At 40.0% G+C, this 14,411-nt stretch overlaps 1 protein-coding gene and 1 long non-coding RNA gene across 2 annotated transcripts in view; one reads left to right on the top strand and one right to left on the bottom strand.

Moving 5' to 3' along the window:
• Positions 1-515: 515 nt before the first annotated feature.
• On the bottom strand, positions 516-1,857 carry MYF6 (myogenic factor 6). The gene is made up of 3 exons (NM_001317257.1): positions 1,338-1,857; positions 943-1,033; positions 516-707 (listed from the first exon to the last, which is right to left on the bottom strand). Exons 1-3 carry the CDS (start codon positions 1,854-1,856, stop codon positions 589-591), a joined length of 729 nt encoding a protein of 242 aa, NP_001304186.1. The 5' UTR covers position 1,857; the 3' UTR covers positions 516-588.
• Positions 1,858-2,299: 442 nt separating this feature from the next.
• The window catches only part of LOC138921315 (uncharacterized), a 34,400-nt gene continuing 22,288 nt past the window's right edge, over positions 2,300-14,411 (top strand). The window contains exon 1 of the long non-coding RNA XR_011433812.1: positions 2,300-2,471. This is a non-coding gene — a long non-coding RNA (uncharacterized lncRNA). The remainder of the gene's footprint in view (positions 2,472-14,411) is intronic.

Below are 14,411 nucleotides of genomic sequence, written 5' to 3'. Positions count from 1 at the left end.
CTTGCCTTTATTTATGTACACATGCCATCAAACATACTTTTTCTTTTGAATCAAAATGGGATCAACATTGTTCATATAGAAATTTTTTTTAATATTACAATACCAGGATCCTCGCACATTTTATATACAATACGTCACTCCACATTTATAATATATTTCTTAGGTTTACATAAAAAATGAAGGTACTAAGATTATTTACAAAAATACATCCAATACCACTAACATTTAAAGGCAACGTTCCCACTTTACTTTAGGCAGGAATGAACTTCTTTTGAACATGGCACAAAAGGATCGGCATAATAAAAGTGAATATATTACAAAACCAACCAAACAAAAACAAAGTCAGTCTGCTAGACCTAAGCCACTCGCAGTTCCAAAAATACAAGCCCAAAGCCGAAAGGCTTTTTCATCTGAGCGTGCACAACAGTTTCCCAGGAGTTTCTTTGTGAATACGTCTCCTTCTTTTTCATAAACTCCTGGGTCTGGATTCCTAAATATCAATGTAATGTGACCTAATCGAAAGGATTAGGCGAGGGAGGGAGGGTGTGATCTGGCTCCGTGGAAAACGTCCCCAGTCCCGGCTCCGAGTTACTTGTCCACCACCTCCTCCACGCAGGAGAGTTTGCGTTCCTCCGAGGAAATACTGTCCACGATGGAAGAAAGGCATCGAAGGCTGCTCGACGCCGACGAATCCATGCTTGCCCCTCCTAAGCGGAGAGAAAACACACAAACAGAGCACCCAAGGAAGCAGACAAGGCAGCCCTGCGCCCCGCACCAGGCCGCTCCAGCAGCGCAGGAGCAGCGGGGCCCCGCGCGTGGGGAGCTCCCAGGTCGCAGGGCGCGTCCCCGCTCGGCCTCTGAGCCCTCTCTGCCCAGAGCGAGCACCCAGCCCCCTCCCGGGGTGTTCTCTAGCGCTGCCCAGGGCCCTTTCTTTTACTTTACCTTCCTTGGCGGTTATCACGAGCCCCCTGGAATGATCCGAAACACTTGGCCATTGGGAGCTGCAGGTGCGCAGGAAATCCGCACCCTCAAGCTGGAGGAAAACCAAGGCAGCAGAAGATTAAGAAAGAAACATCGGTTCCGGGGCGGGGGGTGTGTGTGTGTGTGGGGGGGGGAGGTTGTGGGGGTGTCTCTCCTGCTTCCTCGGGCCGGGGCGAATTTCCTGCCTATTGCAGGCACCCAGTCTTCACGGGTCACTGTGGGTTCATGAGACAGGGAGCCGGAGGGGCGGGCGAGGAAGGGGGACAGGAAAGGAGAAGGAGCAGCTGGAGGTTAAGGCCCCAAGGAAAGCATCTAATCAGCTTTTGCATTTCCCTGCCCCGGCAGCAAGGGCTTACATTCTCTTGCTTGGGTCTGTAGCTGAAGGGGTCTACCCCTAGCTCCTGCATTTTCTCCTGCTGATCCAGCCGGTGCAGCAGGTCCTGCAGCCTTTCAATGTAGCTGATGGCGCTCCGCAGAATCTCCACCTTGGGCAGCCTCTGGTTGGGGTTGGCCACAGTCCGCCGCTTCAGAGCCTCGAAGGCCTCGTTGATTTTCTTTAGCCGCCTCCTCTCGCGCAAAGTGGCGGCTTTCCGCCGGTCAGTGGGGGCAGATTTTCTCTTGCAGGTCTTGCAAGCCCAGATCAGACATTGGCCAGGGCAGTGGGGAGGCTGCAGGCCTGGGGGCGCCAGGACGTGTTCCTCTCCGCTGCTGTCGCTCCCAGCTTCCGGGGGCATTTGGTCCTGGCAGGGGGACAGGGTACCATCACTCCCTGGATACAAAGGAGAGCCCTCTGCCACTTCTAACGGCTGCAGGGTAACATTTTCCCCATCCAAGTAGAAGAAATAGGAGCCAGTTTCAAAAAGGTCCATCATCATGTTCTCCTCCTTGGCCTCTGACTCGGTCTCAACTGGGTGATGGGCTCAAAAACCCAGAGGAACCACCCAGATGGCATTTAATTAGTGCGGTGACATAAGTCACCCCAGCTTTATATATAGTAGCTCCTGAAACTCAATCCAACTTTTAGCTGTCATGGAGCATCAGTCTCCCAATGTGATTACAGCCAGTGCTCTCTAGAACATCTAGTTTGAAAGAAAACTGAGAAGTGTCACCCCCAGAAAGATGTGACAATCTATAGGCAGAACAGGTTAAGACAAAATACACAGAGAATCATTAATTTAAACAAAGCATTGAGTGCTTCCATTTCAGACAGTTTACATGCTAACCTGCTTACAGGACAACTTCAAAACAACTGGGGATTAACACTGCCCATTCCCCTCCCCCCGGCTCATCTGAATTCTAAGTATAGACCCATGATGAAAGATTTCAAAGGCAATAGCCATTGCTCTAAAATAGTCTGGTTAATATTTGCAGAGTGGTTCAGCTCTTTTCTCTCTCCTGCCTGTCAAAAAGATGTTATTCCTGTGATTAAAACCATTACAGTCCTTCAAAGGTTATACATGACTTTCAGGCTTCAGCCTCCATAGCAGCAGGTAAATCTCTTTCCTCTCTTTTCCTAAGGCTGTAAGATGATTTGGGAGCTGGAGGGGGTGGCTAGAGGGTGCTCAGGTTCCTTCCTTGGCTATGTTTTCTTTTAGGGGGGTGCAACTAAGATCTGAATTCTGTACCCCTCCAGGGTGGAGCAGTGGTATCTACGAGGTAAGGGATGGGGCAGAGGATGGGGGTGCAATATATGTAATGACTTTTCTTTAAAATTAGTTTTATCAGAACCAAGACTCATACTATAGCTACTTGATATTTCAGGATTCAGTGTGGCTTCCAGTTCAAGGTGCCTCGGTTCTGGCTCCTGTCCTACACACTGTGTGTTCACAGCTTTTTCCTTTGCGGTCTTGCCATCCATTGATTCCAAACAAGTTGTTCCAAAGGATTTTGATGAGAAAGGTAGTAACCAAGGCACAAGCAAGGAAATGGAATTTTAATTGCAGCTTGCCTGTGGTCCAGTGCACACAAGTATGGTGACTGGGGTGGCAGTCCTGCATAAGCCTGGGATGCAGGGGCCCTAGGTTCCAAAGAACTCCCTTCAAGTCGGAGCTAAGGTCATTTCTATTTCTGTGCACATAGGTAAGTACTAGGTCTCGATTTCTTCAAGGTAATAGAGGTTGCTTTATATAATTTTGGTGAGGGTTCAATCAAATGCTATCATGCATGTGAAACATGTAGCCTTAAATTAGCTGCTTGATGAACATTAGTTATTGTTTAAAGCATAAGGCTGTGTCAAGGCTAAGATCATTTCTTATGAGGGAAATACAGCACAGCTGGTGCGGAGGTTTATTTTTTTTCTCTTTGTATTCTTTTCTTCTTTCCTTTCCTTTCCCTCCCAGAGCTCTGGAGGGACTCCCTTCACCTATAAAGGACTTTGGGATGACAGTAAACTTTGGTTTTGGCTTTGTAGTCAGTGCCTGAGAAACTAGATGGGAACATGAAGTCTTCTTATTCTACCCTAAGCAGTGATAGTTATAGGCTCTCTTCAATATCACTTCATTTTTTAATGAGTAGAGTGAAGACAATGCAAGGAATGAATGGTTAAGCAATGTAGGAACTAGCCATTTTTGAGTCAAGTCGATTATTCTAGAAGGTAATTCTTCATAGTCTCTTTCTATTGAGCCATAGACTTGGGGTGTTAAGTTTTGACATTTTGGGCTGTTTTTATTATTGTGTGGCTGAATGATTCAAGCTTGAGAACCATTTCTGGGTTTTTGGAACAGTCAGAAGCACAGGGAAGAATAAGAAGCCATTACTTCTCTTTTGATATCATCTCCTATTTCCATTGGTCTCCTGGTTGCTGATGTCAGCAGTTAAGGCTGCACATTGGCGCCTCTGACAATGCAGGCCATAGTCAACCATCCATTCTGGAAAACTGCCTTATGAGTGCAACCACCCTCCATGCTGCATCTTATAATGTGATAACAATTTGAAAAGTCATCTTTTAACCAGTGAAATTATATGGCATTATTACTAAGATTATTAAGATAACAATGACCGAAATTCATTTATTCAACATTTTTGGGTCAAGTGTGAAATCACTTCAAAAATGTTGCATACTCTGTAAAAGAAAAGTACTTTTATTACAGGAATTAAGTTTAGAGAAAAAATGAGATAAGAAAAATATCACTTCTGAGCAACTTTGTTGCTTGGGTAGTAGAACTAAATGTTTAGGGTGGTTCCATTCATAGACTCCCCACCGATTTTAGGAGCTGTTGGATAGATGCAAAGAGTCTACACATCATGAACCTGCTAAAGAATATGAAAGGGCAATTTTTCTCCTTTATTTTTCTTTCATTCAAGTGTCACCACTGGAGAAACAGTGGGTTCAAAATGTCAAAAGAGAGGATTCTAAAATAAAGTAGAGAAAGCCTTGGGGTGCTGATCAAGAGCAACCTCCCAGGCTTCAGCGGCATTTCATTGTGTGAATTCAACCATCACTATTGAATTGTGGTTCCTTATTAAAATACAAAGCCCCTTTCCCAACATTCTCGAGAACTGAGGGCAATAACATTAGTGTTGTTATTCACCTTGGGTTAAATAGAGTTTTCCCTTTTTTGTTGTTGTTTTGGGGGTTAGAGGTGGTGTGGGAGGAGAGAAAAAGGAAATGCCAGCTTGGGAAATAACCATCCTTTATTAGATTAGGTAATGGGAAAATACACACTGATTCCAAACAACGAGCTTGCGAACTGCTGGAACTCAAACTGTTTACAAAATCTGAGATGCCTGTAATTGCAATTACATTATTTCTCAATAGAACTTGGGAGACACAGACCTTGACAAGTGGTCAAAACAGGTTTGTGTAAACTGAAATCCTCCAAGCTTGAAATAGTTCAAATACATTTTTGGAAAAAGTAAATAATAATAAGAGAATAATTACACCAAGCATCATTAAGAAATCCCCCCAAGGGCCTAGAGTTCATTCACAACAAAATCTGAAACTAGGTTAGTGATAGAATTGCAAGTTTTCAAGTAATTTACGGCCTCATTATTCTTACTTCATGCTTAATTATTTGTAAATGCATTTTCTTCCCATCATCTCCACAAAAGCTTGAATATGTCCAGTTCTTCTCCGTGAAGAGGAGTGGGAGGGAACGGTTTATGGCTAGCTCAATCAATGGTGGATTTTAGCTCTGAGCCTTTGGGAAGGTGGAATATGTGGTAGAAAGAGAACAGAGCTTTGAAGTAAGACAGAGTATAACTTCTAGCTACTCCTAATTGTGTGTTCCAAGCCTCAGTTTTATAAGAGATCAAATGGTATAAATAATACATACATCACAGGCTTGTTGTTAGCACAAAATGAAATATTGAGTCCATGATATGGAATATGCCACTCAACAAATGTTAATTTCCCTCCTTCCTCTACTCATTTCTTAAGGCCTCTGATTGAAATAGCCGACGTGAACTAATTGAAAACCCTAGATTTGGTAAGACAAATATTTAAGATAAATTTGGGGATATATTTGTGTTAATGGTATAGTGGAAGTGAAAATATTGAAACAACTGACTCCAATAAAAGTATTTCATATATTTATGCCCTCAGCAAATTTTCCATTTTACTGGGGGACAGACACTAATTAAAAAGTGACACAAATGAATAACTGATGCAGGAACTTTGAAGGCAAGGAATGTGGTTCTTACAAGTCTATAACAATGAAGAGTCTGTCATGAACAGGAAACGTGAGAAAGGATGGTTCCAGACAGAAGTTCCTGAGGTGTTAGGTTGGTATTTCTAGGGAGCAAAGTTGAAGCTTTTTAGCAAACCTGTGGATTGGGATGGCCGTGACAGTGGCAGGAAGCTCAAGGAAGGAATAGACATGGATGAGGGTGTGTCAGAAACTGGTGAAAAGATTTTTGTGGGTTATATCTAAGGGATTTGACTATATTATTGCATAGTTGGTTCAAAAGAAGCAGTTTCAGTTACAGCTGAGGAAGGAGAACTGAGGGCCAGACAGAAAATGATTCTGCTTTTCCAGCAGTGAGGAGAGAGAGAAGAGAGAAAAAAAGGGTAGAAGAAAGGAGGGAGAAGGGAGAAAGGAGAGAAAGACAATGAAGAGAAATTAGTCCAGCTGGCAGGTAGAGAGTCAACCAGCAAGGCCAGCGAGCGGCCCTCGAGAACAGAAGGTGAAGGCAGCCGCTGCCTCAAAGGGAAAAGTCAGAAGAGGCAGATTAATGCTTTAGACTTGTGACCGCTAATGAGGAACACGAATCCGGGCACCTGTAACTTACCTAATTTGCAGACAGTTTGTGCCCAGAGATTCCCGAACACTGTGGTAAAAATAGTTTTGTACTTCAACTGAGGGAACGTTCAAGTCACTTCAGAGGACGTGGGGGAGGGGCACGAGGCAAGCAGAGGAAAAGAAAAGATTTTAAAGGGGAATGAATCCTCTGCTGTCAACAGATGGTGGCAGTGAGAACCATGCAGAGAAATGGGCCTGGACCCGTCTGGGGAGAACTCTGGTTTCGAGGCCTGCTGGGGAGCTGCTTTTTAACAACAGCTCCAAAGAAACGCGTCTAAGACAAACAAGGAAGGAACCAGAGTCTGCTCTTCAGAGCTTTCAAGAAAGACATTTTCAGCTCTTTGCTCCAGCACCTAATTCCCTTCCATTTGGGAGTAGAACACAACTTCCACAAAAACCTGTGTTCAGCAGCCACAAAATGGTGCTTAAGGAGGCTGCTGCTCATTTCTGATTTTCTAGGCGTAGTTTCCAGGGAAAGGGACAATGTATGCTCTTCTACCTGAGAAACGCCCATCCCTTGGTGCTTAAAAAATGAAGTTCTTTTCATAATTCTGCACTGTCCCCTATTTTTCACTTAAATTTAAGAATTTGATAGCAAAATTCGTGAAGCATTAGAATGTTTCTGGGTTCAGTATTCCTTCCTGGTGGGTCACCAACTGGCAGAGGTTTGCTTAGGATGGGTCCCCAGGAGGCTTGACTTTCAGCAGTGAAACTGGGAAAATCACAGGCAAATCTGAACCAGTTGGTCACCTTGCATCCCAGAAAAACAAGATAGATGCTGACAAATATCTATTCATAAATGAGAACAAAGAACAGAGTGCAGGATATATAGGCTTTTCTCTTTAAAGAATAATTACAGTGATTACAAGTATGAGTTTGATGTCAAAACCAGGTTGTAGGCCCAGCTCTGCCACCTGCTAATATGTGACCTTGAGCAAGTTAACTAACTTCTCTAAGTCTCCATTAACTAGTCTACAAAGTGGAAATAATATTACCTTATAAGGTTGTTTTAATGATTAAAACAATGTCAGTGAAACACTTAATATGCCGCGTTTAGCATAAGTAAGCACTCTATACAAATTAGGATTATCAGTTAACTTTTGACTCAAGAAAAGAGAAAGTCATCCATCTACATGTCACCTCAAGAAATCACACTCCCTGGGGCTGGCCCCGTGGCTGAGTGGTTAAGTTCACGTGCTCTGCTGCCTGCGGCCCAGTGTTTCGTTGGTTCGAATCCTGGGCGTGGACATGGTACTGCTCATCAAACCATGCTGAGGCGGCGTCCCACATGTCACAACTAGAAGGACCCACAATGAAGAACATACAACTATGTACTGGGGGGCTTTGGCGAGAAAAAGGAAAAAATAAAATCTTTAAAACAAAAAAAGAAATCACACTCCCTACTTTTTTTTGTTTTCTATAAGAACAAAAATTTTATATAATGTAAATTTTGTATTTCATGATTTAAAAAATATAAACAGGACACAATATTATCCATAGATTGCCCTTTTCACTTAAAATATTACATGAGCATTTTTCCATGATGCTACATACAACTGAAGTTTAAAATGTCTAAGATGTACAGAATGATTTTTCAATGTTGTTTATATCTTTTAAAAAATAAAGGAATTGTGATTTTCAGATGATCGAAATTATAGTGGAGTCTGGTGTTACTAGCTTGCTAGCTAAACAGATGTCTCTGATATAGAATGGTTAGTCAAGGATTTTGTTACTGCCCTCCAACTGGCTGGTTATGACATATTGTTCAAAATAGTTGCTGCTTTCAGGCCTATGTCAGAGCCCCCTGTGACAAATAGTCACCACTGTGCAAACACATTTATTCCATAAAGTTTTTCTACTGGTTTGGGGGAAAAAAAGTTGTTTAATCAGACATAGACACACATTTCACACTTTTTCAGAAGCCCAGACATTTTTGCCTTCAGATAACACGTTAGTTTTTAGGATAGTAAGTGATAGAAACATACTAAAAGTTCTAATATCTTTAAATTGTACATAATTTGGAAGTTTTTAAGGGTAGAAATTATAGGTTTGACATGTCACTGTTCGCATAAAAATTCATCATTTTAAGCTTTGTCTTCTCTGATTTCTTCACATGGGCTAGACGTTTTGACTGGAAAAGGCTTGCTATGTAATTTCACAACATAAGTATAATCTTTTTAAGTCTTTAAATTGATTTTTCACTTTCTTGCCTTTAAGTCTAAACTATCGTGAGACTTAAGTTTCTTGTTCAAGAATCGGTGCTTTTACTGTATAGAATAAAAAGTAGTTACATGTATATTTTATTTGTAAAGTTGTACTCATTATTTAATTCTGAAAATAAATGGCAGTCACTGTGTTGAAGTGCTTTAAATGGATATCTCCTTACATCTTCACGATGCTTTGCCAAGCATGTTGTATAATTATCCCCATTTTAAAGAGAGAGAAGGTGAAGCAAAGAGAAATTAATCTACTTGCCCAAGATCACATGCTTATAAACTAAATCCTGACTCCTATAACAGTGATGTATATAATGAAAAAGAAGTTCTTATTCTGAGCCCCCTTATAGTAACCAATAGAAGAACAGTCTTCAGTGAAAAAAAAATATCTAGAGGCAAACCAACTTAGAGGACCTTTGAGTGTTTATCTGGCAACCTGCAAGGTAATTTCCGTTTTTTTGGTAGTGTGACCAAAAGAGGCAGTGTTGATAGGTAGTGCTGAGATTTCGACCTGTGTTCAGTGCCTTTGGGAAATAATGATGCAATAGTATTTTCCATGTACGCTGTCATGTACAGGCAGCCTGTCCCAGAGGTCGCAGAACTGATACCCAAATTAAAATGCTGAAAACTGGGATTGGCCCCATAGCTGAGTGGTTAAGTTCACGCATTCTGCTTCAGCGGCCCAGGGTTTCACCAGTTCACATACTGGGCACGGATACGGAACTGCTCATCAGGCCATGCTGAGGCAGCTTCCTACACAGCACAACCAGAAGGACCTACAACTAGAATATATAACTATGTACTGGGGGGCTTGAGGAGAAGAAGAAAAAGAAAAAAAAGAAAATTGGAAACAGATTTTAGGTCAGGTGCCAATCTTTAAAAAAAAAAGCTCAAAACCCATGGTCTATATCATTATTTTTAAATATACAGTGAGAAGCAAAGGGAAAAAGATGGAGTGAGTAGTTTAGCACACTTAGAATAGAGTAAAAGTGGGGTGGAAAGACCATACTATCCATGTCTTGAGTTACATAATGCTCCTATGTCCAGTTTTTCTCCCTTCTCCTTCAGTCTGCCCCACTTACAGTAGTTACAAGGACTAGAATTGAGGATGAGCAAGGGATTTCAGCAGATGGAAGATATCTAGACCCAATACACAGATGCTCTATACACCTAGTGAAAAGCTATAGCTCACCTATAATCTGCTTGGCAGCCATGGCTTTAATTTACGTAGACTAAAATGGATTCACCAATGAGTGGTCAATGTAAGACCTCCTGACTATTGAGTGTCTCATGCATATTTGGTTATTTGACGCTTAATTGGCCCTCTGCCCCTTCTTATGTTGACAAGCGTAGGCTACAGCTACTTCATCTATGTCTACCATGTTTTCCAAGCCACTTGCGTTTATATTTAGTTTCATATATTCTCCTTGTCTTCTCCTCTGATACTCTTCAGTAGAATTGAATATTCTTAAATAACAGCAAACATATATTATATCTCGTTTTAGAATGAGTCTTTATATGCCTTAAACTAGAACTGCTATTGCTTGATTTTTTTTGTTTCTTATCTAATTTTTTTGAATTCTTTAATCTGGTTTTATAAAAGTTTAATAATGTCCTGTAATTTGTATTTGCCTCTGCCCACCCTTTTTTCTTTGCTTCTTTGAAAATTGCTATTTTATGTATTTATAGTTCCCACACCCAAACCTATGTTCCACCTGTGGTTTATGTACCTGCTGGAGAGAAACTATCACTTATTACCATCTTTCTTGGATTTTAAGATTTCATGTCATGCTATGAACATTGATATAGTTAATTATTTTGCAACAGATCCAAGTTTATTTCACCACTTCTGCATTTGATATTTATTATATTTTTAAAAATTTTCAAGATAACTTTCCCTCTTTAAAATATATCCTCTCAAATTAAATTAAATTCACAGACTTTCTTTAAATTAGCAGACTTTCTTAAAGAGCAGTTTAGATTTACAGAAAAATTGAGCAAAAAGTTTAGGTTCCCATAAACCCTTTAGTTCCACTCCACAGCAAATGTTTTTTCAATTCCCTCTTATTCTCAGTCTTTTTTGGTCTCTTCCTTAATAAGCCTGTATTTTGTACAAAATTTTATATTAAAATGGAGAAAGATCTCTATATTACTTACCTTCACAGAGTTTGCAATTGAATTAGAGCCATAAGATGTACCTTCTGAAGCAGTTACATAGCAGTACAAATTGGTATACGGTTAAATCCTAAGACGAATAATGTAGGAAACATGGCATGAATGAAGGGTTATTTGAATGAATGGAGGATCTAATGGAAAGGCAAGATTTTAAAGGATCTAGAAGGATGGGCAGGATCTGGGTAGAAGGAGATGAATATGAAGCATAATTTATATATGCTAACACAAATCAAATTCCAATATAATTGTTTTGATATATTTGGTTTATTAATGTGAATTACATTGAAGTTTAACAGATTATTTCATATAAGCCATTCATAAAGAAAGCCTTTATTAACAAATCCTTTTACTATAATGTCTTTTTAAGATAGAGAAGGAATACACTTCAAATTTTCAATCAGATTAATTATACTTTTAGTCAGACAATAATCAGGGGGAAAAGAATGTTTACTTTTAATGCTATTTATTTGTTGGTTGATAGAATAGAGAAGATTTAGTTTTCACTGGGGTTACTACCGAAAAAGGCTAAAACTTAAAACATTTTAGTTCCAAATATTTTGAAACTCACTTAGAAATAAGATAGTTTGGGCTTGAAAGAGGTTTTTCTTTCTCAAAAATGGTGGGCACATTTTGGTCCAAGAATTACCACATCACTGAGGGTAGAATTTCTTTCTAAATTTGTTTCCAAGAAAACAGACGACCATATGCTATTTGAGGTCAACAAAATAAGGTGCTTACATAGCCTGTAATAAGGCATTCTTTTCTGCTAAACGCAGACTGTGACAAGCATGACTCCTAAGATGGGGAGATTTGGTAAAGGACAATGCTCTTTTCGTGCAAACAAGGGCTCTATTAACATGGTTTCCTCAACTCCACTTCTCACTTCCAAATCCTCTAGGAATTGACACCAACTGTCCGTTTTGACACTTGTTCATTAATTTCCTTTCAATAGAACTATTCTCTTCTCTCAGCTGTTGTAGCAATTTAAGGTTTTACAAACCCTTCTGATACGGCTTTTTGTTGAACATTCTTTCTGTCTTTAGAAGACTGTGTAACACCAGAGCCCTAAAGTATGTCGCAGAGTCACTAGTGCAGTTTGCCACTTGTTCCATTACCCACTCTCACAGAGGGAACACTCAGCTTGACCTCTTCAAAAGTGAAAAGAGCAAAATCAATTAGTTCTCTCTACCAAGACGTAATGTTGACATTAAGTAATTGACAGTGGTAAACCTGTGACAATGCTTCCTTTCTGAACCTTCATCCTTCCACACCCTGACCTGAGTGGACCCAATAAAGCCCTGCTTATAAACTGCCTACAGAAAATCTTTTTTTTTCCCTCCAATTGGGAGGCATGTGTGCGCACTCTGTATGAGTGAGGTCATTTCACAGCCAGGACTGGAAGCACTAACAGATCCCAGGAAACACAGAATGATTGTTGGATCCCTTTGTGAAATACGGTCAACCTTGCTCATTTGTATTCATGATTGGAAAACCCCTGCATTTTGAGGATTATAGTGCATAAAAGTGAATAATAAAAGGAATGGCTGCCGATAAGTATAATAATTTGTTTTGTAATAACACGAAGTTGGACCATGCAGTGGTCTGATTTTTCCATGGCACACCAAGCTCTTTTCTTGCGTGTCAGTTTTTGTTTTGAGTTAGTGAGAAGCATCACATCACAAACAAAGAATGCAAGAATCAAAGGTCACTCTGCACTTTCCCAATCTGTTGTGCTGTTCCTGGAAATGTTTGTATTTGAAGTTTGCCAAAAGGTAGCAATTTGTGTGTGTGTGTGTGCATATGTGTGTAGTTGCTATACTTAAAAATAATGTAAGTATAGTAAGTGACATTTGGTTGTTTTTATATTCTTTTACTATTTTATTCAGATTAAAGTGGTTTAGTTTTCTAGATTTTTTATTATGATGTAATAGCACTAAGAACATATGCCACTGTTTTTAAGAACTAATTTCAAGATATTAATTCTTTAATGTTCTATATATGACTCTAAGATAGCTAGACTTCTTGTGTTTCCAACTTTATTTTTCCTTCTTTGAGGATTTGGCATTTTATATATCTTTCTAAAACTCCCATAGCAGAATTTTTTCTTTCATCTTATCCATTTCAATTCACCAAAAAGCTTATTTTTTTCTGACTTTGAAGAAAATCCCAGTCTTCTCAATGGAATAAGTTATCTTTTGAAGATTAAAGTGATGATTAAAATCAGCTTTTGGACATATGATAATACTATAATACTATTTCTGGCAGTGGTGTATTACTTAAAGAGTTTTATAAATACATCATCTCAGCAATAACCTCAGCCACAGGAAAAATTGAAGCACAATCTTATGAGATCTTCTAAGATTAGTGTGAGATTTCCTGAGGGTGCAGTAATTTAGGTCTACCGTTAGAAGTGGGCGGCAAGAATTTTCTGGGGCTCTAGGGTTTTTAATAGTCTATCTATTAAAGATAGAGGACAGAGAGGAGAGGGAAACGGGGAGAGCTGGGAGGAAAAGAGGGAGAGGAGAGAGAGAGGAGAGGCCAGAGGGGAAACCTAGGGTTGTGAACTCATTCGGAGTTCAGAATTGACCACTAGACTTCCATCTAAACCAATTCTTTAAGAAAAATCACAATGTTTTGAAAATCAAAACATAATTTGGGATTATTTAAAATGCTCAGTATTATTGGATCGACACAAAAAGGCCTTGAGGTAAAGTACATTTTTTAATGGGCTGCTTCCTTGGGAGTAAAATTTGGTGGAAAACCGCAGTCACAGGAAGCTTGGAAGATTTGAAGTTGTGTCTTATACACTCCTCCTTCAAAGTAGATGACCATAAAGAAAGATTCTCAAGCAGACTGTCTGTGGAGTATGGATCATCAAACCATACCCATTTTTCACACTTGTCTCTTTTCGCATATCTCATACTGATTACAATATCTGTTTCTATGATTATTAATAACCCAGCACTTACCACATTGCCCTATAAGGCTTGTTGGTCCATACCACCCACCCCATAGGGCAGGAGCTGTGTAATCCTCAGTGCTTAGAAGACTACCTGGTGGATAACAGGTACTATGTCATCTTTGCTGAGTGAATAAATGAGAGTGATAATCGTCAAAACCCTCATTGGTCTTCTCTGAGATGAAATGACATTTTTCCTTATTAGATATTTATTTCTATTTCTATTTGGGATTTGTTTAAATTTATTGGTGCTTTGGCCAAAAGATGTGTATCTAGATCAGGGCAAGATACAATGCTCCTTTACTCTCTTTGAATGTAGTTCTCCAACTTTTGTTTTCGTGGAAATTCTTGGAAACTATATGGGACCAGAAGCTCTCGACTAAAAAAAATGTTTTATAGCAAGACTTTTCTTTTTGTAGCTGAAATTGCTAAGCCTTAGGTACTAAGTCTAAGTAATTAATTGCTAAATCTGGCTGTCACAACTAAATTAGAGTAAACTGAGTTCAGGCACTCATGGTTTGTTTTTCAGAGAATATGACTGTCTACTGGTTGCTCGTTTTGAAAGTATTGGTGAGTTTCTTGTTCCTAGTCACCTAGCTCCTGAATACCTGGCCGTCCTTGGTGTTCCTGGACTCTGTGTCAATGAGAGTCATTATTTCATCCAGCTGGACCCATAAGGGTGAGAGCCTCGAAACAAATGGTTACCTTACCCTTGGCCACTTCTCAGGACACTCCAGAAGCTTGTCTCTGTTGCTACCTTTTTACCTCCTGAACCTCAGGGTTTCCTGGGTACCTGAAGGTAGTCAGAGCACCATGGCACCCAGCATGGGAAACTGTAAT

This window comes from Equus caballus, chromosome 28 (assembly GCF_041296265.1).
Source record: "Equus caballus isolate H_3958 breed thoroughbred chromosome 28, TB-T2T, whole genome shotgun sequence".
In the NCBI taxonomy this organism is placed as follows: Eukaryota; Metazoa; Chordata; class Mammalia; order Perissodactyla; family Equidae; genus Equus; species Equus caballus.
This window is presented reverse-complemented; position numbering and strand designations above follow the sequence as displayed.